Consider the following 25,593-nt stretch of genomic DNA (forward strand, 5'->3'; position numbering starts at 1 on the left):
CTTTTGCCATACAGCATTATCAAAGTCTGCTGAGAGTCTGATTTTCTTTCCCTCACGTTTCACTTGGTGTGTTTGCCTAGATATCCCAAGGAGTGTATTTTACTTTTGTTCTTTGAAGCCCAGAAGTATTTTGTATTTTACTTTTGTTCTTTGAAGCCCAGAAGTATTTTGTATTTTACTTTTGTTCTTTGAAGCCCAGAAGTATTTGACAGCATTGGGTGCTTTGCACTGATTTTTCTCCAGACACAATGCACCTCTTAAATAGGTACTTATCCAGGGATGTTTTCTTGGGGCAAAGCTTTTGCTGGCTGTTCTAGTCTTTTTCGTTGGCTTTAGGAATGCCCATTATGTGTATGTTAGATCTTCTTTGGCTGTCTTCTATGTTAACCATTTTTCCTAAATCCTTGTAGTGTTTTCATAATTCATGTAAATTTAAAAATTTTGTTCCTCTCCGTCTTCTGGTTCTTTCAAGGCACTATTCACTTTATTTGCTCTTGTGCTTGTTTTTTCTTTTTTCTTTTTCTTTTTAAATTTACCCTTCATTTCCAAAATGATTTTTTTCCTTTTACTTCTAATTCTGTTCTCAGTTCTTTACCTCCAGTCTCAAATCTTCCATTTTCTCCAGTCAACTAATTTTTGAGTTTCGAAAATTCTGGTTTTATGGTTCTTTATATCTTCTTTGATTTCATGTCTTTCAGCTTATTTTGAAAATACTGGGTTATAGTTTTCATCTGTTCTCTTTCCTTCTGGCATGATTTTATTGTCTATGCTAGGGATGTCATTCTGCACCTTGTTGTGTCTTTAAATAACAATTTGGAATTCAACTGTGATTCTTTTCTATTGTTCACCGTCAGTTTCCCTGTACTTTTAGTAGGGCCAGTGTAGCCTTTCTGGCCTCACAATTCTAGAATACCACTTAACGCTGTTTTCATGGAGTGGTATATGGACTCTATTTTCTTTCTTTTTTTTTTTTTTTTTAATTTTTTTTTAAATATTTTTATTTATTTCTAGGCGAGAGAGAGAGACAGCGTGAGCAGGGGAGGGTCAGAGAGAGAGGGAGTCACAGACTGAAACAGGCTCCAGGCTCTGAGCTGGCAGTCAGCACAGAGCAAGACGCGGGGCTCGAACCCACGAACCGCAAGATCATGACCTAAGCGAAAGTCGGACGCTTAACCGACTAAGCCACCCAGGCGCCCCATATGGACTCTATTTTCTACAGGCTAAGATCTTACACTTTCAGTCCCCATTCCTATCCACTCCAACCCCTGCCCCTGTTTTGCTCATCTTAGATTCATTGCCAGTAGTTTCTCCTCCCTCTGGGACTTTCTCCTTTCTTGTTGATTCATAAGAATCAGATTTCCCCCACCCCAGAACATTCCAGGACTTTAGACCTGCATGGGTCACAATTCCCTCTGCAGGTACTAGTGAAATTGGGACCCTCAAAGCCCCTTGCCAGTTTGCGTGGGTGTTCTCAGAACATTCTAGAATGGCTCTCTGAACATTCTAGTGAGCATCTAATGGTGATGCTTGGAGCTGTTAGTAGGCTGGTTGTCCTCATCTTCTCACATACAGGGAACACCTTGCCACCCGGTTTTGTTATCGATGTTGTCCCTCAGTTTCTGGCTCTGCTCTGTTTTTATGGTTAGTATGGGTGTGGGTCGGGTACACTCAATCATTATGCTGCTGCCACTGTAGCTGCCTTGAAAGAATCTCCATAGACTTTTTTTTTTTTTAAGTTTATTTATTTATTTATTTTGAGAGAGAGAATCCTAAGAAGGCTCTGTGCTGTCAGCAAGGAGCCTGAGGGGGCGGGCTCGAACTCACAGACCATGAGATCATGACCTGAGCTGAAATCAAGAGTCAGATGCTTAACAGACTGAGCCACCCAGGCGCCCCTCTCCACAGACTTTAAAAAAAAAAATGTTTATTCTTAGAGAGTATGCGCGAACAGGGGAGGGGCAGAGAGAGGGAGACACAGAATCTGAAGTAGGCTCCAAGTTCTGGGCTGTCAGCAAAGAGCCTGATGTGAGGCTCGATCCCATCAACCATGAGATCATGACCTGAGCCATAGTTGGACACTTAATCGACTGAGCCATCCAGGGGCTTCCATAGACTTTTTAACGTAGGATTTGGTAGCCTTTTCATCTACCAAATTGGGACCAAAGTAGCAAAGTCTTGAAGCGTTACATTACCGGTAGCTGACTTTATAAATCATTTTCTTCCAAAATAAGTTATTAAAAATGTGCCACAGAAAGAAAAGTTTAGTGGTTGTGACTCTCCAAAAGACTGGAACCGAACATTTTATGGTCTACCTAGCATTAGCTTTCTAAGCTTATTGTTTATGACAAAATGTAATGGTTGAAATCATCAGAGTACCAGGAAGCTCATATCTGAGCTATCATTTCTGAGGAAAATGCATAAAAACCGACACACTCTGCCATTGTGTGGTATAATATTCCTTGAGTTCTGAAGGAGATAATGCCTTTTTATGGTTTTAAAAGCATTAGACCACATTTAAACTTTAATATCATCTAATAAAGATGAAATCATTAGTTAATTAGGTGCGTTTTTCACTTTCGGCTTTTTTCCCTTTGTGAAAAAATTTGCATATCTCTAATTATAGTCATTTGAAAAAAATGCTGCCAGGACTTGACATAATATTAATTTAGATTTCCAAAAATACTAAATATGCCTCCTCCAATTTGAGCTTCCTTCAACTGGCTATTGATTTAAATTATGTATTAAGAGGTTACGATTTCAGAATTGACCTCTCCCCCTACCTTTTAAGGGATAGTCATTACTCTAAAGTCATATAAGAAAGAAGTAAAACTTTCTCAGTGGACATACTGGAAACCTAAAAAAAAATTCTGGAAAACAGAGGTGATTGAGTGGCTCAGTCAGTTAAGCGCCGGGCTCTTGGTTTCAGCTTAGGTCATGATCTCGCAATTCGGGAGTTCAAGCCCCGAATGGAACTCCATGCTGATGGTGTGGAGCCTGCTTGGGATTCTCTCTGCCCTTCCCCCGCTCACTCTGTCTCTCTCTTTCTCAAGATAAATAAACTTAAAAAGAATTCTGGAAAATGAAGTAAAATCATTTTCAGACATTTCCTCGTATTTTCTACAAAAAGATCGAGAAGAAATCATTTTGAAAACAGAGCTGGTCATTACGGATTCTTTGCAAGAGAGCAGGCTTAATGTATTACTCTAAGTGAATGTCACCCAAGAAAAATTAAGGGAAAAGTGAACACTCATTAAGCAAATTGACCAGCAAGTGTTCGGATGAATGTCGCAACAAATTTGAATAAACTAATTTTGTCCATTAGTGTGCTTTTAGACCAGTGTGATTGTTTTGGTCTAATTATTTTTTATTTTGTTTATTCAAATGTAGAATGGCTGCAGAATTAACTATTTTGCAGCAATTTTCTGATTAGCAATTTAGAAAATTGGTGAATGGTATCTGAACTCACTAAGCCACGTCTGTACTCGGTAGGGGCTGAGCCGCAAGAAGGCTTCTCGACTCAGGGGAAGCCTGCACTCTCTGCTCTGTTTCTCACCCACTGCAGATGGGGGCTCCGAGGCCCGTGCTGGGTTAGCATGGGCTGTGGGCCTGGGCTCTGGGCCCTGAGACGGAGGGCACCAGATTGAGGTCTGATGTGCTGTAGAAGTCGCATTTGCCACCCAGTGTCACTGTTCTGGAGTCCTGTAGCTGTGCCTGGTGAATTCTGCAACATTTCCCACTTCCAAAGCTTGGGGATTCGAGAAATCTGTGCCCGAGTGGCTGCCAAAGCTTGTCAGGGGGACCCAGCGCGAGGCCGATTTCTAGGTGTAAAAGCCAGGCAGATTTGCTCACTCAAGAAAATCTGTTTTCGTAGGTTTGCTTTGACTTCCAAGATACAGATACTGGTAAAATTTCCTTTCTTTTTCTTTCATTTTTTTTTTCTTTTTCTCTTCTTTCTTGTTTTCTTTTTTTCTTTTTTTTCTCTGCTGCACAAATGCGGAGTTTCTTCTGGTAGCTGTAAGCCTTACTGGGTTGGGGAGTAACTGCTTCTCCAAGTGTGGCCCTGGACCACAGCAGGGGCATCACCTGGGACTTTTCAGAAGGCCAGACTCGCCCCCCACCCCGGACCTGCTGAAATGGGAAGTTCAAGGAGCAGGGCCCACCCAGAGGTCCATTTTCATGACCTTCCAGGTGACGCCGGTAACAGGCTGAGGCTGGCGAACCGCTAGTCTAGTTCCCGGGCTTTGTCGCAGTGTCAGGCAAGGGGCAGTTGAACAGTGAAGGCTCGTGGGGCCTCTTGAGTGAGAGGCCAGGGTGCAATTCTCCGTTCTCTTCTGTTGCGCTTAGAAAGATAGATATGAATTTCGGTTAGTCCAGACAGGAAAACAGACAACTGCAGTGCCGTGGGCTGGGCCTCCGTACAGACTGCAAGGGGCCTTTAGAGCCTGCGTGTGCTGGGGGAGGGAACAGGAAAGCGCCTTTAGAGGTGGTATTTAAAAATGGTTTTTTAATGCATATTTATTTTTATTTTTGGGAGAGAGAGAGCATGAGCAGGGGAGGGGTTGGGAATTGGGCCAGAAGATCTGAAGCTGGCTCTGAGCTGTCAGCACAGAGCCCGAAGCAGGGCTCAAACTCAGGAACCAGGTCATGACCTGAGCCCCTCACTTACCTGACTGGGACACCCAGGCGCCCCTAGAGGTGGTGTTTGAAAAGGACAAATAGGATCTTGTTTGATTAGCTCAGGTGGATCCCACTCAGGGCATCAGTGTCTCCCTTGGATCCCTGTTGTGCACACAGCACCGTAGTGCTTTCTTCCCTCCTTACGGGTGTCCTGCTCCTTTAAGCAGTACTTCTGCAGGAGGTGGCCCTCGGTGGCCCTCTGCCCGCCCGCAGGGGACTGTGTTACTCCCTGGTTTAGTGCACTTCAGGTCGCAACTGGCTTGTTTCCTTTGCAATCCTTTTCGACCCCCCAGGGTGGGTCAGGTCAGCTCCCACTTTACAGTGCGCTTCATCTCACTCATCACATTGTAATTATACAATTGTATAATTATTGGTTCATTGCTCATCGGCAGAGCTAAATATAAATTCCATGGGGGTTGGGGGAAAGACCTTGTCTATGCCCTGCTGCCCAAGGTCCCAGAAGTATCAAGCATGTAGTAAATATTTTCAGGTGAATGAATGAATGAATGAATAGTGGAGGGGGGGCAGTCCCCTTTTTTCCCCTGGGTCATGGGGCTGGTTAATGCATGCAGTTGGAGAGAGGTATCACCAGTAAGTTACTCACAGGAACAATTGCTACCACCATTGCACCCTACCACTGAAAGGGCCAGTCGTTTGCACGCTGGCAGAAGAATCTCATAAGCTGATTCTAATTTGGGGTCTGGCTTTTGGGACCCCTGAGAGAAGCAGTTCTTGAGTGTTACTATGTAGGCATATGGGAAAGGAGAGGAGTCCTCTGCTCTTAGACACGTTCATAATACATGCGCCAGAAACTAGCAGCTGGAGCGGTTAAGGTGGCATCTGAGAAGTTTTCAGGGAAACGCCTGTTGTCCCCTCAGAGCATCCAAGAGGGGCTGCCTGCTTTGCTTATAGATTTTGATGCCAGGGCACTGTATGTCTCCCACCCACTTCCAAATCCATTTAATACAACAACAGAGATGTCTTCCTTTGCCTTATTTTTTTTAAAAAAATTAATGTTTATTGTTGAAAGAGAAGGGAGACAGAGTGCAGGTGGGAGAGGGACAGAGAGAGACATAGAATCCGAAGCAGGCTCCAGGCTCTGAGCTGTCAGCACAGAGCCGGACGCGGGGCTCAAACCCATGAACCGCAAGATCATGACCTGAGCAGAAGTTGGACGCTCAACCAACTGAGCCACCCAGGCGCTCCCTCCTTTGCCTTATTTTAGCCTGTTTGTCTTGACCTGGAAAAAGTTGGCTTTTTCATTTCTGTTCCAGAAGGAGAAAGCGTGGCATATGCTTCCCAGAGGCACCAGCTTCAAGGTGGGGGCATGTGTCTCAAATAAGACACAAAGTAAGCGGTGCTGATATTTAATAGGATTGACAGTAGCATGCACTGGTGTTATTATACAAATACATATATGGAGAATGAGGGCTCAGGGTTTTGGGAAGATAGGGTTTTCAAGACGTAGAGGGTAAAGATGCTTACATGTTTATGGAAAACTTGCTTTTAATAGAACAGATCTATTGCCTATTTGTAAATTAGTTGATTGCTGTGGTTTTTCATTTCTTTATATTTGAGGCACAGCATACTCTCTTATAGTTCTTATAACCCCCTTTTAGATTAAGTGAATGTAATAAATGCAATATATTTTGGAACAAAAATCATAAACACAAATGCCCACTCCAATAGCTATAATCAGAATAGCTATGATCTGCTGAGCTGGCCAGGAGTGTGGATGGTGCACATGGCTATAATTTTATGTTTTGGTGCCTATGTCCTTTGTTTATTAGATGCTATTGTCACTCATAACGGCCATCCATCCACATTCCCCCCACCTCCTTCCCCTGCTTTCCTGCCCAGACTGGACCCCAGAGTGGCTCTTTCTTGGGCACCCCTTATCCTCCTACGGTCATGCACAGTAACTGTAGCTGTAGTAACAGCAAGACCATTCACTGCAGCAAGGCACGTGTAGGATTTGAAGGTGAACTAAGAATCCTAAAATATTGTAAATCACATCGCCCCACTGGAGCTGGGAAAACCGAGGCTTGGAAAGGTCAGGTAACTTTCCCAAAGTCTCACATAGTTTGGATTGGAATCCACCATCGTCTGCCTCTAAAACGAACACCTTTTTTTCATTCCTGTTGCCTAACTTGCTCACCCAAGCTCAGAGAAGCACCACCATCTCCTGGCTCTGAGCTTGCTTGGAGACTTCAAATGTTGCCAAATAAAGTTACAGAAGTTGCAAGATTAGTGCAAAGAACCCCAGGATACCCTTCACCTAGACGCTCTGATTGTTAACATTTTGACACTTTTATGTTGTATATATACATACATACTATTTTTTCTGAACCATTTGAGAGTAAGCTGCTACTATGCCACCCTGAACATCTGAAGGAGACCAACCCTGCCTTATGTTTTATGAGAGCACAGAGGCCACCCAGAACGAAGTCCTTCTGCCCTCCACCCAAGTGTGGTCTTTCCCCTTTTCCTCTAGGATGGGACCTTGGTCCAAGGAGGGACAGTCTGAACTTCTTGCTTTTGCCCTTGAACTTTGTCTGAGTCCTTCAAATTCTACTCAGATCCTACTCCCAGAGATTGGTCCTCTCTAGCACCCAAAAAAAGGAATCTCTTCTTGGCAAGGTAACACAAAGGCAAATAAAAAGGGAGCTTTCTGGATGTTTCTACCTATTCTGTAAAAGGGGGAGAGAGGGGATTCCCCTCAGCTTGTTATCCAGAGCTGCAGGGAAACTGTCATCCATGCTAATTCAAGTCTGTTTGCAAGACAGTTATCAATGCCGGTAACCTTTTTTTCTGGTAACTGCCCTCAGATAAAATTCCCTTTTGAAAAAAATTAATACTTTTGTTTTTACTTCCTTTGGTATAAAGCAGCTCGGTGGCTATAAAGTGACTTTTTGAAAGTAGAAACAGAAGGAAAAAAGGTTCTGTCTGCTCTGTGCAGGGGATGGAGGCGAAGGTGCAATTTCCCTTATCTGATAGGCCCATTAAAAGCAGGATTTACAATTTATTCACTAATCAAATGTATTGATTTACCCATTATGGGTGAAAATTAGCTTAAATCTCTACTTAAGCCAAGCATAATGCCTAGCATTTTTTTTTTTTTAGAACTAGAAAATCTGAGAGGTCTTTCAAAAATGCAGATCACCTTTGAAGATTTGAAAGATGCCTTAGGAAAACAGCCCACAGGTCAAGATGAATGGATAAATACAAATGGGCTTGGACCTGCAGTGGAATATTACTCAGTTTTCAAAAGGAGATTTTGACCCGTGCTAGAACATTTAAGAGCCTTGGAGACATTCTGTTGATTTAAACACAAAAGGACTACTATTTTCTGGTTCTGCATATCTGAGGTTTCTAGAATAGCCCATTCATGGAGACAGAGAGTAGAATGGTGGTCCCTGTGGGGCAAGCGGTGGTGGGAGGGGGAGTTTCTGTTTAGCGAGTACAAAGGTTCAATGGTAAGAAAATTCTGGAGGTGACTTCATGGCGGTGTTGGCCAACGTTGTAATGCCAATCAACTGTATAACAAAATGGTTAAAATGGTGGATTTTATGTCATCTATGTTTTGCCTCAATGAAAACAAAAAAGTGAAGTGCCCCGTTGGCATAGATTTGCGTGTATAAATACAGGCTGACCCCTTACTTATTGGCATATTATTTGATGTCATTAGAATTAGATGCGGGGGAATTAGAACTAGAGCTTATGGCTGGCACACGTATTACCATTTCTTAAAGTTTTCATGTGCTGTGAGCACAGCCTCGTTTCTCCTCCTAAACCCAGGGGTGGTATTTTGAGGAATTCTTAGGTCCTAGTAGGAGGAAATGGTATGGTGATTCATTAGCATGGGAACACGCTGTGCCCACACCGGCCGGCGCTGCCAACTCCGCCCAGGACAACAGTAATGGGACGGTGGGTGATGCCCGACAGGTCCTTCTGCAAAGTCTTGCAAGGATCCGCTACCGCCTCTGTCTCTGGAGCACGCAGCCTGAAGGTGGGCCACACACGGCACTCTCCCTGGGTCCTAGGCAGGTCCTGGGGTAACGCCGGCCTCTGACCAGTATGGCTGACCTTCCCCATGCTCTTGTATGTATTTATTTTTAATTTTTTTTAAATGTGTATTTATTTTTGAGCAGGACAGAGCAGGAGCAGGGAGACGGAATCAGAAGCAGGCTCCAGGCTCTGAGCTGTCAGCACGGAGTCTGACACGAGACCCAAACTCACAAACTGTGAGATCATGACCTGAGCCGAAGCCCGACGCTTAACCAACTGAGCCACCCAGGCGCCTCTCCCATGCTCTTTGGACTCTTTACACTGTTCCCAGTCCTTCTTTAAGTTAAGGAAGTTAAAGTTGAAAGAAGAGCTCCTCCAGCCCCACCTCCAACTTCACAGATGTTGAGGGTCTTGTGGTGGTTATTGTATTCAAATTCTTGATGCTTCTTATCTGGTTCAGATTTCAGTAAGTGCTTTCCAGAACTCAGAAACACGGAAATATATGTATTTACAACAGGAGCTGTACCGGGCTGTTGGGAAAAAACCCCTGGAAATGAGAAAGTTCCTCTTTTCTGTTGCAGGGATGGATCCTAATATATTGTGCTTGTCAAAGCCAGACCTTATCTGATTCCCCAAAGACCGACTTCATAATGGTGGAGAAAAGTTTCCTCTCCTTGTGTGTCTTTGTCTGAGATCAAAAGAGGAAGTCCTGCTTCCTCAAACATTGGGTTGTATTTTTCTTAGGATGAGTGAGTCGGAAGTATATTAAGTAGTCCCATGAAAGCTTCTGGGGCTGGTGAGGTATGCAAATCTAGAAGAAATTTTGCAAAATAATCAGCTGAGAAGGGTCCTTCTTTCAGAGGGTCCTCCCTTCTGCACACTTTCTGCTCACTTTATAAGCAGGAAGAGCCAGGGATCAGATTCCACATTTCGGCCCTTATTCGATGTTCACCCAGGAGTTTTAAAACAAAGTATGTGATTAGTCATATTATTTATATCCTAAGAGAATCACTGCTATTCATTCTTGCCTCAGTTAGTGGAGTACCTTTTAAGTCTAGCCACTGGATCTTGACCCTTTTATGGTTTGATTACAGATCCTAAAATCTGAGGGCTTTTGATGGCTTTTGATGGGCTCTTAAAATTTTTCAGAAGAGGAAACCGAGGCCTAGAGAACCTAAGTGACTTGCCCAAGATTTCGAATCCAGAACTTCTGTATTTCCCTACCATTACATTTTTCCTTCACGCCCTTCAGTAACTGCTGAAGGAGGCAGGGGGAAGCAGTAAGACATTAAAAGTATATAAATATTATTTAGCTTAGCAGAAGCCGAACAATTAATACTTTTGCTTATTTCCCACAACCTGAGAAAAGCTTTGACAGATGTCCTGTCTTTAAAAGACATTTATTGGAAGTTTGAATCTTTGCTCCTGGGTCCTCTTCTTAAGTTTCCTTAGAAGAAAGCAGAATATTTAACATCCCCTTGGTCTGGGGTCTGATTTCTCGAAAAGCACAAACATTTCAAGGCGGGGTGGGGTGGGGTGGGGGTGTCTTCTGCCACCAGATGGCATGCTTGTGAATCAGGAAGCAGTGGATGAAGGAGTTGAGGGTACAGGCGAAGAGAGGCTCCCCGTTGTACAAGGTTGAGGAATCCGAGTGGGGAGGTGCTTTACAGCAGAGGACGAGATGTGAGATCCCAATAACGGCCACCATGAAAGCAGGAAATGCAAATGCTGCAAATAAGGTGCAATCAGCAAGGCGATTCAGTAGTTCTGGCTTTGTCCAAGCACGCACCTTACTGGTTCTGTGGTTAAGGCAGAAAATAAAGGAGCTGACTTGGCCCCCGGAAGGAAACCACTCTCCGTAGCAGAGGCAGGAAGGACCCAAACCACAGGTGAATCCACCCAGACTGAGAGCCCACAGAAAGGTGAGTGGGTGAGAAGGTAGGATGTGGGTGTCGCCAGCCTGGTCCTGGCTTCCGAGAAAAGAGCACCCCTGTTTATGGTGGGACATCACTTTCTAGCACCGGGGAGCCTGGTGTACCTCTCTTCCCGGGGCGTCCAGGAGAATGGAGGACCCACATGTGGCACCCTGTGGATCCTTTTCCTGAAAAGAGCAGATCCAAAGAGAAAAGACCTGGAGGGGCGCCTGGGTGGCTCAGTTAAGTGTCCGACTCTTGACTTCGGCTCCGATCATGATCTCCTGGTTCGTGGGATGGGGCTCTGTGCTGACAGTGCAGAGCCTGCTTGAGGTTCTCTCTCTTTCTGTCCCTTCCTCTCTCATGCTCTCTTCCCCCACACCCAATAAACATTAAAAAAATGAAGGAAAAGGACTTGGAAAATAAGTGTTTTCACCTTAGCTTGCGCGCCTTTGAACCCCAGATGGGCTCCTGCACCTTATGGCCACATTCATCAGCCCCTGAACTCAGGCAGCAGCAGCCCCGGAGCCTGTGACAGGTCAGCGTCCTGACCTTCTCTGCCAGTCACTCCTCTCTCTGTCCCTGCTACCTTTTCTTTCCATTTTCGTTCTACGGCCTCTGTGGATACCCATCCCCCCTTCTAACTCCGCCCTCTAGGACCCACTGCCTCCCATGCTCCAAGAGTCCTCCCGCCCCCTCCTCCCCCTGCCCCCTGTGGCCCCGAGGTTGCCGGCCTTCAACAGTATGTGCGGTCAAGGCTCCTTTTCTCCCACACTCCACACCCCACGACCATTGTAGATTCTGGTGCGAATCGGCGTAGAGTGGGGCTGGGGCGTTGGCGATTCCAGTGTGTGGCCAGCCTCGTAATGAGTGATGTAGGATAGGACATGTCTGTCTGTGCTGATGATCGAGGGCTGACTCTCTGCCCACTTCTGCTCCCCCACCTGCTGCATGTCCTCAAAGACTATGGGATCCATCTAGAAGATCCAATGTACCACTTTATCTGGAATTTCCTCGTTCTCCTTTACCAACGTAGTCATGCCATCTATAGCCTACTCCAGCCACCATGTGTCCGCCATTTCTTTTTTGGCCCCTCTGTATTCTCTACTCCTTCCCTGGATGGGCCTATGGACACAGCTGGTTAGCCCTCCTCCCCCACTCACCTGCTGCCCACTGGTATGTTTGTGGCCCTGACACAGCACCCCCTCCCCCAAATTTCCAGGACATTCCAGTGCCACCCACCGGCCCAAAAACTTCTAAATCTGTTCTTCCTTCTCCAGTCTGTCAGCACCCCATCTCCCCATCACCTAAGCCAAACACAGGTGTCTTGTCTTCTCCCTCTCACTTTTTCACTGCTCAGATGCAACCTACTCCAGGACCTTTACTCACCCATCAGTACCAGCCTTCAGTGCTCCCTCAGAAATCTGACAAGCACACATCAGTAGCTCCCTCTCAGGCTGGGCTCACCCCCTTACTGTGACGAAGGGGGTCCTGCGATGATCTTGCCCTTCAGGACCCTGATGCTGCAGCGATTCTGAATGATACTGTGCTACTAAGCACACACCTTCCTAAGTCTGTGATATTTGCTCTTATGTTCTCCGCACCTAACAGACCTTTCCCCTCCTCTACCCTGGGGCTTGGCCAGGTCACACACGTTCTTCTTTATCCTGAGCTCTGGGAATTGTTTTCTGACCCTCTTCTTGCCCCACCCCATTTCCCTTCTTGATGTGTTGCCTTCATCCTAAGGCTCTGTATTCCTGGGCCCCAGCCCCACCCAGGACAAATAGTAGGAACTCAAGTACCATTTCATCAAAAAAGACCATTTCCGAAGTGCCTGCTTTGTTCCCCGTCCATCTCTGCCACTAATGACTAAGGCTGCAGCTTTTATTTTTCTGCCTATTAGTTCCCTTCTGTCAATTAGTTCATAATCTTTAGACCAACATTGAAATATACTTCAGGAGCTGCTTTAAAAAAAAAAAGTGCTGCAGTGAAGTCTCTGTTATTTTGTGATTTTAAGCTGACTTTCAAATGGCCGATTGTTTTACAGTGGCACATTGCTATGGTTGGAAACCGTAAACTGTCTCAAATACTGAAACAAATTTTGTATAATCACTACAAATCCCATACCTAGTGTAGTACCGAGGCTGGGCATGCAGAGAGAGAATTTCTTTCATTCTTAAGAACTAAGTACAAATTGCACTGTGCCAAGGGATTGGTTTTGAGGCTGTGGCCACAGGAATATTGCAGCGGAAGACCTAAGACCGTGAGATTGTGTCAATTACTTGTTATTTATCTTGTGTCTAACCTGAGGAGATTTTAATAATGAGCTGTATCCCGGTAAGTGCTTTAATCTCGGTATTACAAGGTTAAAGATACATCTGAACTCTCTTACCCAGAAAGTCCTTTGAAAATAGCAGAGTTGTGAATCTGGAATCAGGTGATCCATTAGGACTGTCCTCCAACTTGTCCATGGAGGTGCTGTTAAAGGTTGGGGGCAGTAGGGATTTGGGTGATAGGTTTGGGAGGATGTAGCTGTAAGGTGGTTTGGTTTTGTTAAAGGCTCATGTTGTTTCCACCTGAAGAATGAACTTATTTTACTTTCTATTTCATGATATGTCCTATAAAAGAATGTATAAAATTATTTGTCGCTGAAAGAAATTGACCTGCAGGAAGACTGCTTAAAAAGCACCCTAGACCAGAAGACGTGCCGCTCTGTAGGAGGATGTCCCCAATTACCTTCCGCTGTCCTGCGCCTCCACATTTAATATATGTAGTGATTCCTTCACCACGCGTTTATTGTCACCTTCTGTATTCCTGGTGCTCTGCGAGGCTTTGAGGACAGAGAGAGACACACAGTTAGTTGGCTTTGGATTCTGAGAGCTTATGTGGAGGTGGGGTAGGGGTGAGGTCCTTGTAGGATGAGCTTTTCCTGGCTTCCACACACACCTTCATACTCTGAGAAATTTGCCTTTGCCTTTCCCTTTCGTGAAGACACAAGCACACATAACAGTGACAAGTGCCAATGGACAAGGTCTTACTGGCTCAGCCCTCTCGGCCCCTTCCTCTGGAACTTTTCATGGTCCTTTTGTGTAGAAGAGTAGCTACTCCCTTGGAGTCCTGGGATGTCTTTATTACCTTTCAGTCTTTTAATTTCATTTGTACTGGGTTTGTCCCTGAGATCTCCATCAGCATCTAGTTCACTACCATTGTAATAGTTAATGCAGTGTTGAAGCAAAAGATTTGGATACTTATGGTCGCTCGAACTCTCAACAGTAGGCCGGGGGCCCTCCTGGGATCTTCCGTGGATGGCTTCCTTCACTCGGGGTGATCCAGAGTGGATTTACAGTCTCCCTGCCACTGGGCCAGAGCATTTTTATGATTTGTTTGGTTTTCACTGAGCTCATACTCCCCCTCCCCCACCCCCAGCTTTATTCTATTTCCAGTATCATCTACTTGTTTTTAAAGCCTCACGGGCGTTGCGGGCAATTACTAGGATCCATCTTGGTTTCTATCCAGTTTATTCCTGTGGGGATACAAAAGTATGTCAGAAACAGTAGGATATACACATCATTAGCTTTTTTTTCTTTTATTACGAAGTGTGGCAAAATAGCACTTGAACTAAAGAGTAGTTAGACTACAGTGGGGGCTTTGAAAGCTTTGCCTTAGTAGTGACGACTCCGCTCTACTTCCTCAAAACCAGAGGAGGCCTCTCTACGTGGGTTTTCCTCCCTGCCGTTATTTTACCTGGTTCCTTATATTCATGCCCTTTACGTCCGAAGTAAAGGTTTTGAGATGACTTCCTTAACTTTTAACCCCAGCTATAAATCCAGTCTTTGCAGCTGAGACATCTGTGAAGGGTACAAAGCCCTTAGGAGGCTCTTTGAGAATAGATTTGCAGCAGCAGTTGGCAGGGTCCAGCCACTGCTGAGGGGGGTGGCTCTTATTTACACTGGTCACTGAGAACCTTCTCCAGTAGAAGCACAGCCTGGACTCGTAATTAGTCTTCCTGGGGCTTGTGTTGTACCCGAAGCGGGGCTCAAGCTCACCGATGTGGGATTCGAACTCACAAACTGTGAGATCATGACCTGAGCCACCCGGGCGCCCTCGATTAGTCTTTCAATTGACAGGTCACAAAGACTACAGGTATACCTTGAATATCTTAGTTTCACTTAAGAAAAGAAAGAAGGACAGTCGCGTTCTTTTTGATGGAGAAACAGAACCTGGTCTTTGAGTTTTGGTGGACTGAGTTTGGGATGACTAGCGGGAGTTCTCCCGTATGCCACACCCAAAGTGCAAGCAAGGTCTTCGGTTTCTAACTTCAGTTTCCTTAAATGTAATGCTTGTGAAACTGTTAGGGTGCAGGTCCCCCTACCCTGTTTGTGAATCGGAGGGCCTCCTCCAATCTTCTATTTCAGCCACGTTTAATTTGACGCTCCGTTTAGTTGAGCCACCTTTATTTTTTTTTTAATTTTTTAATGTTTTTTATTTATTTCTGAGAGAGAGAGACAGCGTGAACAGGGGAGCGTCAGAGAGAGAGAGAGAGAGAGGGAGACATAGAATCTGAAACCCGCTCCAGGCTCTGAGTTGGCTGTCAGCGCAGAGCCCAACGCAGGGCTCGAATCCACGAACTGCGAGATCATGACCTGAGCCGAAGCTGGACGCTTAACTGACTGAGCCACCCAGGCGCCCCTAGTTGAGCCACTTTTAGGGTGTTATCAGAGAGTCAAAAGCCCTTTCTCCCGCCCCCACATACATTTCACCAGTTTTCATAACATGCTCTTAATTTATGTATGTAATACACCGCAAGTCTAACTTCTGTAAACAGATTTGAGAATAAGACCATGTGACTGATGAGTAGGAGAGCAGAGGTACAGAAAAGAACCTATTGGTCTTGAGTGATCAGAGTCTCCTGGGTAGGAGCCCGCATTGCTTAAAACAATACAGCATGTTCAACCCAGAAGGTCAAAAGACCTTTTATGAATGCCTGTCTTGTGTAAGGTCGTAGAGAGATGGGAACCAAAATGCTCTTCACGCCCTCAGGCACAACTGTGTGGAACAAGTAAAAATAATGATAGCAATTAATTTTTTAAATGATATGATTTAAAACAAAGGGGGCTCACAGAGGCTGATACCAATGGTCAGCTAAGAAAGAGCCAGTATAGCTGAGAAGGTTTGAGCTTTCACCAGCCAGGCCCTTTAAAGAATTGTTGATTTTGTTTGTTTGTTTTAATTTTAGGCTTTTTTTTTTTCTTATTGTGGTAAAGTACATATGATATAAAATGTACCATTTAAAATTTTTTTTAAATGTTTTTATTTATTTCTGAAAGAGAGACAGACAGCGTGAGCAGGGGAGGGTCGAAGAGAGAGAGAGGGAGATACAGAATCTGAAACAGGTTCCAGGTTCTGAGCTAGCTGTCAACACAGAGCCCGATGTGGGGCTCGAACCCACGAACTGTGAGATCATGACCAGAGCCAAGGTCGGAAGCTTACCCAACTGAGCCACCCAGGCGCCCCTAAAATGTACCATTTTTTAAGTGTCCAACTCAGTGCCGTTCACATTCACAATGTTGTGCAGTCATCACCAGTATCCATTTCCAGAACTTTTTTTTCCTTTTTCTTTCCAAATGGAAATTCTGTACCCATTAAATCTATGAATGCTCCATTCCCTCCTCCCCCAGCCCTTGGTAATCTCTATTCTACTTTCTGTCTCTATGAATCTGCCGACTTTAGGAGGGTCATGGAAGTGGAATCATACAACATTTATCCTTTTGTTTATGGCTTATCTCACGTAGCATAGTGTTTGTGAAGTTCATCGAAGTGGTAACAGGTATGAGAATTTCCTTTTCATGACTGAATAATATTCCCTGTATGCATATACCATATTTTGTCTCTCTGTTGATCTGTCGATGGGCCCTTGGGTTGTTTCTGCCTTTTGGCTGTTGTAAGTAATGCTGCTATGAACATGTGTATGCAAGTATCTGTTTGTATCCCTGCTTTCAATTCTTTTGGGTATGGTTGAATTTTACTAGTGAAAAAGGTTATAGAAGGTATGTTAGCATATATCTTGATATCGTTAGTCTTGCAGTATTATTGACTGTTCATAAGTGCTCCTTTTCTCCCTTATTTATGCTCTTTGAGGACTGCCTTCTAGGTTCAGGATGTAGCCAGGTACCTGGGATAAGTATATAAATATTTGACCAGTTCCTGGAGTTACTAGCCCAGAGCCATCATTCACTCTGGTAGTCGGATGGTCCCACAATGGTAGGACTTGCCTTTTTTTTTTTTTTTTTGGCTCATTAATTACCATGTGTTCAGGGAATAGAAAACAACTCATAAATTAGCCTTAGCCAAACATAATCAGGGAAGTACATTTTCAAATGCAAAGAGACCTGATGTAGATAAAACCCAATTCAACAAACATTTGTTGACAACTTGCTTTGTGCCAAGCACTTCTGCTAATGTGTGATTTCAGAACAGTTTCAAAGCTCAGTTGGATTCCTTATTGGTGTTGAATTTAAAAGATAACAAAGGCAGGTAGATGTGGGTGTGTATATACTTTTTTTGAAGTTGTTTATTATTATTATTATTTTTTATTAATCTCTACACCCAACATAGGGCTCGAACTCACAACCCTGAGATCAAGAGGCACGTGCTCTTCCAACTGAGCCATTCAGGTGCCCTTTACATACCTTTAACATGTCTCTCTAGTCTTTTTTTATTGTGAGAACATTATAACACCATTCAAGATAGTTTGGAAAAAAGAGAGTAAGTAATACACAGAGTCCCACTGTAATATAAGCTCTATTTTCATTTTACAGGGTGAGTTAGAGGGTTGAACTTGAAAATAATTTATTTTGAAAATAAAACCCTTAATGCATCTGGTGGCAACTATTTTAAAATTTACCTTTGGAATCTCTGGAAGTAAAGCATACACCAGTGATCTCAAATTTGGAGGCTTCTTTCTGGAGGTTTCCGTAGCAGTTTAATGGATAAATGGAGCCACTCCTTTTAGGGGAGCAGCAGACGTGACATCCATCCTCTTTTGGGGATAGATCAGTAGGCTGTTGACAACCTGTTACAGGGGCTGGGCGTTTAGGAGCCTGTCTTTCCTCCTGTCCTTTACATGTCCAGGGACCTAAGGGAATGTTTTTATGACTATACCAGGGGAAAAATACAATTTAGGACTAAGGGGAGGTAAGATGTAGAAGTAGACCATGTGTGAGCATCAGGACAAACCAAATGGGTGGTGAGGCTGGGCAGGCTGGACGAATTTAGTGAGGACGGGTGATCATGGGCAGGTGGTCACGGTGAGGGACTGAGACCCATGAAAACACGGCTTTCCGCATGGCACAAAGGTGAGTTGGTGGAGTAGGTGTGTTCTGGGGACACGGGCAGGAAGATGGGCCGAGCAAGGAAGGGAGCCAGCCACCCTGCGGATGTGTCTTATTGGAGAGGCAGGTAAGGGTCCGGAGGAAGCAGCTGTAAATTGGTCCCGTGGAAGTGCTTTGCAAACCATACATGACGTCAGTGTTAGCTGCTGCAGCCCCTGTTGGGTTTCTGAGGCTGGAAGTGGGGTTGTTGAAGGGCGGTGCTTTAGGCTGATAGGTCTCAGGGTTATGAGGCGTGGGGCGGCAAGAGCCATGGAGACCTTTGAGGATAGAATGTTCTCTCTCTGTGAAGTAGGAAGCGACTAGTCTGGGGGCGGAGCAGTGGGCGTGGAAAGACACAGGAGGGTGAGTGACAGAGGCTCCAAAGCAAGGGTGGGTAGGATTTGCCTTCAAGGAAGCAGAAGTCAGGCAGGAACCTGTTTGCGAAATGATGGAACCATTTGCATTCATAGAAAGTGACTAAGTCAGGACTTGTTGGAGGAGTGATAAGAGGTTCCGTTTTTAGAATGATTGTGTTTCATATTTACTGTGTATTGTCAGTGTGCCCCCAAACAGTTCTGAGTGCTTTTCTATAATGGCCTTCTGAAATAGGCTCTGTTCCTGTCCCTCCTTTGCAAATGAGCAAACTGAAACACAGTTGATTAGTAACTGGCCTAAGGATCACATGCTTAATAATTGGCAGAGCCAGAATGCAAATTTAGACCATCTTCAATCCAAGCTCTTACCAAGTACCCTTAATGGCTTTGCTCTAACAGCCAATGCTTCTTAAAGGCACCCAGTCCTGTACTAAGCACCTTACATGTATTTGCCACATTTGATTCCCATAAGAACTCTGAGATGAGGTTGTTGGTTTTTTTTATAATCATTTTCCAGATGTGGAAATGTGGGCACAGAGAAGTTGGGTGGCTTGCCTTAGGTCACACAGCAAGGCTTAGCATACCTTGGCATGGTAGGTGTCTGCAATATTTATTCACCTGGATTGTAATATCTACATATACCCTTAAGATCCACTCCTGAGAAAATGGAATTGATCAAAATATATTGCAGTATAAATTCTTTTAAGAATTTTTGGATTAAATTTACTGTTCAACGTCACTGGCCTTTACTTAGAACTATGCCCTTTTTACCAGGGGATACATAATTGAAGTGATAGTGGCTTCATTTATTGCTGTGCCCATTTTCATTATTTAACATGTCAGATAACTTTAAAAATAATCCCAAGCACTTTGTTTTTATTATATTATTATACATATTATAATAAATTATTTATGTAATATATAAATATTATAATATTTGTTATATTAATATCATATTATTTTATTACACATATTTATAATATATTTTATTATATAGGCCCCTCCATCTAGATGCCGAGCCTAGTGGGTATAGGGAGCCTTGGCCTATAGCAGTTCTTATATTGTTGGTGCTTAATCACATCTGATGATTATAATTGACCTTGCTATTACCTTCTGCAAATCAAAGTTGCCGAGTGTCTTTAATCTGGGATGCTCTTCTCATGATCTCATGGAGCTTCGATTGAAGCCATGGTTGAAAGGTGCCCGATGAAATATTTGTCTGGATGACAAATTGGAATTGAGACTGGTCATCTATATGTACCTGCGGGGGATGGTTTGAGTGCCTCTTCAGAGCGTCTTTGGTCTGTCCCTCTCTGCAGACTCTCTTCCTTCCGTGTTCACATGTTACCAGATCTCTTCTGTAACTTTTAGCCTCGTCTGACTACAGATCTATTTCTCTGCCTTCTCTTGCTGTAGCTCGTCAGAGAGAGAGGTCTGCCCTTAGAGCCCTTTACCCTGGAGCATACAGACATTCCCACTCACCTGAAATTGTACTCTTAGATTTCCTGTGATCTCTTCCTCACCAAATGCAGGGACTTTTGTCCATGCCCTTGACCTTGCTCAGCATCTGCCTTAGGACCGACCACCTTCTCTTTGAAATCTTCTGGTGTGTTGCCTTCCCTCCCCTCTTTAGCTTCTCCCCTTCCTTTCTGGTCATGCTTTTTTGTTGTTTTTCTTGTTTATTTTTGCTTGAGTTTTAAATCTTAGCTGGAAGAGCTCTCCAAGAGTGGTACTGGGTGTTCCTCTTTTTTCCACAAGCCCTTACCCTTGACTCTGATCCTGTCTTTTAACCTCACATGTTATTGCAGGCCTCTCACCCCTCCTGTCCCCATCCCTTTATGATCCTGTCCCCTTCTCCCCACCCCCGATCATGCCAAACGTGTGGAGAGTTTCCTGGTGTGGCTTACTTGCTGCCTTTGTCTCCCACCTGGCTTGGAGGGCTTTTACTCCTTCAGACCTCAGGTCACTTCCCGTCTCCGACCTTGTATGTGTGCAGAGGGGGTAGGTATCCTGTTTTGCCCACGACCTTGCAGAAGTGATTGAAAGCGCCCCAGGGGGTTCTGTTACCCTGCTGCTCTAGCCCACCTCCTCCAGGGACTCTTTCTTCCATCTCCCTCACCCAGGTCATATGTGAGTCCATCTGTGTAGCTTTCATTGCACTATAACCATTGATATGTTTTTCCTCTGGCAGTATATCACATCTTTAGTCAGGAATCCTTACTGTCTTTTTTTTTTTTTTTTTTTTTAATTTCTAGGAGAGAGAGAGAGAGAGACAGCGAGAGCAGGGGAGGGTCAGAGAGAGAGGGAGACACAGACTCTGAAATAGGCTCCAGGCTCTGAGCTGGCAGTCAGCACAGAGCCCGACGCGGGGCTAGAACCCACGAACCGCGAGATCATGACCTAAGCGAAAGTCGGACGCTCAACCGACTAAGCCACCCAGGCGCCCCAGAAATCCTTACTGTCTTATTGCTTCTGCCTACCTGAGGACCAGAGCTTTTCAGTGATTTCCTTGAATCTAGTTGATCTCTGGTATCTTACTCTGCATATCGCTTTTCTACTGAAAAACGCATATGGCCTCAGTGGTCTCTGGTATATATCCATGGCACGTGTCTCGCTTTCTGGTGCAGCCCACCTCTTACTTCGTCTGCAGCTTAAAACTAAACTGTGTAGCTATGATTCACTTATTCTGACACGGAAGCAGTATGTTCTTTAAACTCTAGAGTGTGTGTTAGAACCACGTGTTGCACTTAACGTGGACTTTTCTCCTAGCTCAAAGCTTTTGCAGATCATAATTAATGCATTTATGCGATGGACAGATGAATGAATGAATGAGTTGGCTCCTGTGAATTTTCTGAGGTCCAAGTTTCCTATTCGGAATCTAAAGTTTGCATCTTTAAACAAGGACGTCTGTCTAGGCATTAGTTTGAGTAGGCTGCAACCTGACAAACGTCCTGAAACATCTCATGGTCTAGTCTTTCAAATGGGATTTTCATTTTTGGCCTTACTGTTTGAAACTCATAAATAGTTCTCCTTTTGATGAACATCACCATAGAAGGAGAATTGCATTGTAATTGCAAATAAACAGTTCACAGCCAAGCTGTGTCATGGTCATGTACATTTTGCCAGAAGAGTAACCGGTCAGGAGTTTTTGTTTTTTTTATAGTGTGAGGTTTTGTTGCCTTTGTTTCTAAGCTGGGGGTCAGCATGTCAGTACCATTGCGATGGCCGCCATTCCGAGGGGAAACTTGACCCAGACTCTGGGTGTTTGACCCAAAGAAGGCCATGGCGTCCAGCAAGTTTGGCTTGCATACCAAGTGTGACCCTCAGGATCAGTTGAGAGTTGAAGCAAATAATTTTCTAGATGAACTCAAGAAACTTTAAACAGAACTCTTTTCTGACTATAAATAACCGGGCATCGCTATCCTATTTTTATTATAGAGCGCACAGAAGATGGAAATCAATATTGGAAGAAATGCTTTCTTTCGCCAAGGAAAAAGATCATACTCAAGACGATTCTTATTTTTCTTGGCAGGCTCTTCCCAACCATCTGTGAGTCCAGGGGAACGGTCTCCCCCGTCCATCCATCCAGCAACATCAGAGTTAATAGTCAGTGTTGGCGAAGAGATTAGGCTGTTGTGCACCGATCCAGGATTTGTCAAATGGACTTTTGAGACCCTGGGTCAATCGAGTGAGAACACACACTATGAATGGATCACGGAGAAAGCTGAGGCCACCAACACGGGCAATTACACGTGTACCAATGGAGGCGGCTTAAGCAGTTCCATTTATGTGTTTGTGAGAGGTAAACGTGAGCCTTTCTTTCATGCTACGATTTAGAGAACGTAAGATCCTGTTCTTAATCATGGATGACATCTACGTGGCTGGGCTGTAGATAAAATGTTACTCGCTGGGTCCAGAAAGCCTATAACAAATTTTTCTTAGTTAGCTCCCCCCCGACCCCCGTCTTGTGATGCATGGTGGCTGTGGTTATGATTCCAGCTGAGGGTGTGCAAGGCTGTGAGGCTCTTCCTAATGCGATTACAATATGGTGAGCCCATGTGTCCTGGCGCTCTGAGTAAACCCTGAGAATAAATTAGGCCCTTTGGGAAAGCTGCATTTTAATGCCTTGAGATTCTAGATACTCCCACTTAGTAAAAACACTTCAGGGAACTAAAGGCCTCTAAAGGCCTCACCAGACCAACACTTCAAAGGAATTGACCCACTTTCAGGGAGTAAATTCCAGAAAAATCACCCAGTCAGCTAATCACCCCATGTCCCTCTTAGGTTCTTAATAGTTGTCAGCTGATTCATGTTAAAAAAAAAAAAAAAAAAAGCCAAACCCGAAAAACAAACAAAAAAACTGCGACCTCTTAGAAGAAAAATATGATGGTTGGATTTCTGTACCACATTTCCCATGGCAACCTCCACGATTCATCTGTAGTTGTTTTTTCTTTTTTCACCCCCTTGTCAAGAGGAGGTTTGCCGAAGGGGGGGCGGGGGAGGCAGGAGAATCTCCTTGTTGATGTGAAAACAAGTAATTAAAGCTTAAGAGATATACTCAGGTTCTAGAAGGACAAAGAGAGTCCCAGTTCTGGTCCTGAGTTTGTACCTCAACTGGGGCTACCATTGAAAGAGGCTGCGTAGGAGGCCTCCCCTGTGGTTATTGTGGAGGAATAATGAGTAAATTTGTCCTAGATCGTAGATCTGAGCAACCTCAAGAGCTTCAGTTTTTCACTGAAACCTTCAGATAAGATCACCTGCTCTGTTGTCCTGGTGTAATTGTTTTCAGGAGACAGCCTTGTGCAAATTCTAGCACGAGCAAGGGTTAATACCGTTGACTCACTTAGTGTTCACTCGAAAGAAGGTTGCCATGAAATTGACTCTGCCTCTCCTTAGTTTATCTGTTATTCTTTCCTAGGTGGCTAGCTGAAAAATACACATTGATAAGGCACAGCTTAGCCTCTGGGTATGGTTTCGTAATTGTTGAGCTAACCTGTGCACTGTTCTCTGACATTCAAAAAGGGACTCTGTAATTTTCAGGTGATAACGAAGTATCATTCTGCACATTAGTACAGTGGGTAAACCCCTGAATAAATGGGGACTGAATTAGCCAGGTTGGTCCGGCTGAGTTCATGGGTTTTCTTTAAAGGGAAAGTCTTCCTTAACTCACTTAGCCCTATGCTGAATTATTGCTGATTTAAGATGCTTGGATACTTGAAGTGATTTATGTTACAGCATTGAAAGAAATCAGGGCATTGTAGGAGCTAAGACTCAGCAACTGAGAAAGAGCAGATGGAAAAATAACCAACTGGCCTCAGACCATAGGTCAGCCATCATGAAGTACTTTATTCATAGAATGAGTTAATAAGGCTGGGAGGTGCAGAATTTATTCTGGAAAACTCTTTTGCAAAGTTGGTCAAAATTAAATGGTAAGCAGATTTCATTGATGTCAAGTTGATTTTTGTGGAACACCTGAATTCCAGGTAGAAAGGACAATTAAACACATTTTAAACATAATCTATTGGCCCAACCATATATCTGTATTATCTTTACACAGTAGAGGTGGAAGCATATTGTGTATATAGGATGAGGTTTGTCTTTGCTTCTATGAGGTCCCAGTCTGCCTGAGGCTTTTCCAGTCCACCTGGTATCCTGGAATAATTATTAATCGCACTCCCCTTCACTCACAAGTGTCCGGGTTTGGACGATAAAGTATTTGCCACTGGATTCCTGGAACTCATGAGCTCCCCTTGGGAATATGGCTTCATTTGATTTCCACAAGTTTATATTAATACGTATCTTTCAAGAGAGTATGAATAGAGTGGGGCCCAGATGACATGTGTATGGGGGTGGCCTGCTGATAGTTTCGCAGATTCTACGCAGAAGCTAAAAGATCCTGGAGATTGGACACTCTGGAAAGAGGTCACCACAGAACAGTTAGAGGACACCTTTCCTCCCTGATCCTGACAGGTGTTATCAGATGGCTTAGTCTTGGCGCATGTTCCTTAGAGTGTCCTGTGTTATAGAAAAAGAGTAAGTTTTGTACTAAAATATCCTCAGATTTTAAGAGCTCAAGTTGTGGTATCGGTTGGACTGTGGTATGAGTTCTGCCCAATCATTCTGGACCATGTCACTTAAAAAAATGTTTTTTAATGTTTATCTGGAGAGGAAGACACAGAATCTGAAGCAGGCTCCAGGCTCTGAGCTGTCAGCACAGAGCCTGATGTGGGGCTAGAACCCACAGACTGCGAGGTCATCACCTGAGCTGAAGTCAGATGCCTAAACGACTGGACCTCCCAGGCATCCCCTGGAAGTGTCACTTTTTCGAGACTTCAGTTTCTTCATGTATAAAAGAGTGATGATGATAGTCCCCATCACATAGGGGTGTTTTGAGGATTAAATGAGAGAAAGTGTAATGTCCAAGCTTGGTATGTGACACACAGAAAGGGTTTAACAAATGCTGTTACTTTATTAGTAGTTGTTTGGGTAAATTCTGCTTTTGCTCACAAAGGAAAACATCGGAGACGTGAGGTTTTTAAAAAATGTTTGCAGCCATTCAGACTACTAATTTTTGACATGTTATAGATCCTGCAAAGCTTTTCCTCGTGGACGCTCCCTTGTATGGGAAAGAAGACCATGATACACTGGTCCGCTGTCCTCTGACAGACCCAGAGGTGACCAATTACTCCCTCCGGGGGTGTGAGGGGAAGCCTCTGCCCAAGGACTTGACTTTCAACGCTGACCCCAAGGCTGGCATCACAATCAGAAACGTGAAGCGTGAATATCATCGCCTCTGTCTGCACTGCTCTGCGGACCAGAAGGGCAAGTCTGTGCTGTCAAAGAAGTTCACCCTGAAAGTGAGGGCAGGTACGGGACCCCTTCTCACTTTCTCCTGGGAGGCGGAGCAGCTGTTGATGTCGATTGATACACGATTTCTCTCTTCTCGCTGGTCTACCTCCCTACCTATCAGCAGTCGGGCAGCTGGCTTTCCTCCTCCCCCAGCTTCATACTACTGTCAGCTGTTTGCGAATTCTTTGTTGCATAGTGCCCACCCTACACGACCAGTCTGGTCCATGGTCCACGACTGCCTCCAGCGAGGTGTGCCAACCAGTGACTGGCATTTAGACCATACAGGGGGAGTGAGGGGAGGGGACAGCCATTAAACCTACTGACCTTGGGACACCCCGAGTTTTGTAAATGCATGAGGTGTTCCTTCCAAGAAAAAACTCACTGGGAAGCTTCCGTTATGCT

General features: G+C 44.4%; 1 protein-coding gene and 1 long non-coding RNA gene across 3 annotated transcripts in view; both read left to right on the forward strand.

The window, feature by feature from the left end:
- KIT (KIT proto-oncogene, receptor tyrosine kinase) overlaps nt 1–25,593 on the forward strand; it is an 87,186-nt gene that overhangs the window by 14,688 nt on the left and 46,905 nt on the right. For both annotated transcript variants that reach the window (XM_039220464.1, XM_039220465.1), the window contains exons 2-3: nt 21,875–22,144; nt 24,928–25,209. In XM_039220464.1, the coding sequence (XP_039076395.1) occupies nt 21,875–22,144; nt 24,928–25,209 (552 nt within the window). The remainder of the gene's footprint in view (nt 1–21,874; nt 22,145–24,927; nt 25,210–25,593) is intronic.
- Nucleotides 1,554–8,242, forward strand: LOC120222582. Its single transcript, XR_005526083.1, has 2 exons — nt 1,554–1,641; nt 7,801–8,242. It is a non-coding gene; the product is annotated as an uncharacterized LOC120222582 (long non-coding RNA).

The sequence above is a fragment of the Hyaena hyaena genome, unplaced genomic scaffold (genome assembly GCF_003009895.1).
Source record: "Hyaena hyaena isolate Hyena2069 unplaced genomic scaffold, ASM300989v1 scaffold_891, whole genome shotgun sequence".
Classification (NCBI taxonomy): Eukaryota; Metazoa; Chordata; class Mammalia; order Carnivora; family Hyaenidae; genus Hyaena; species Hyaena hyaena.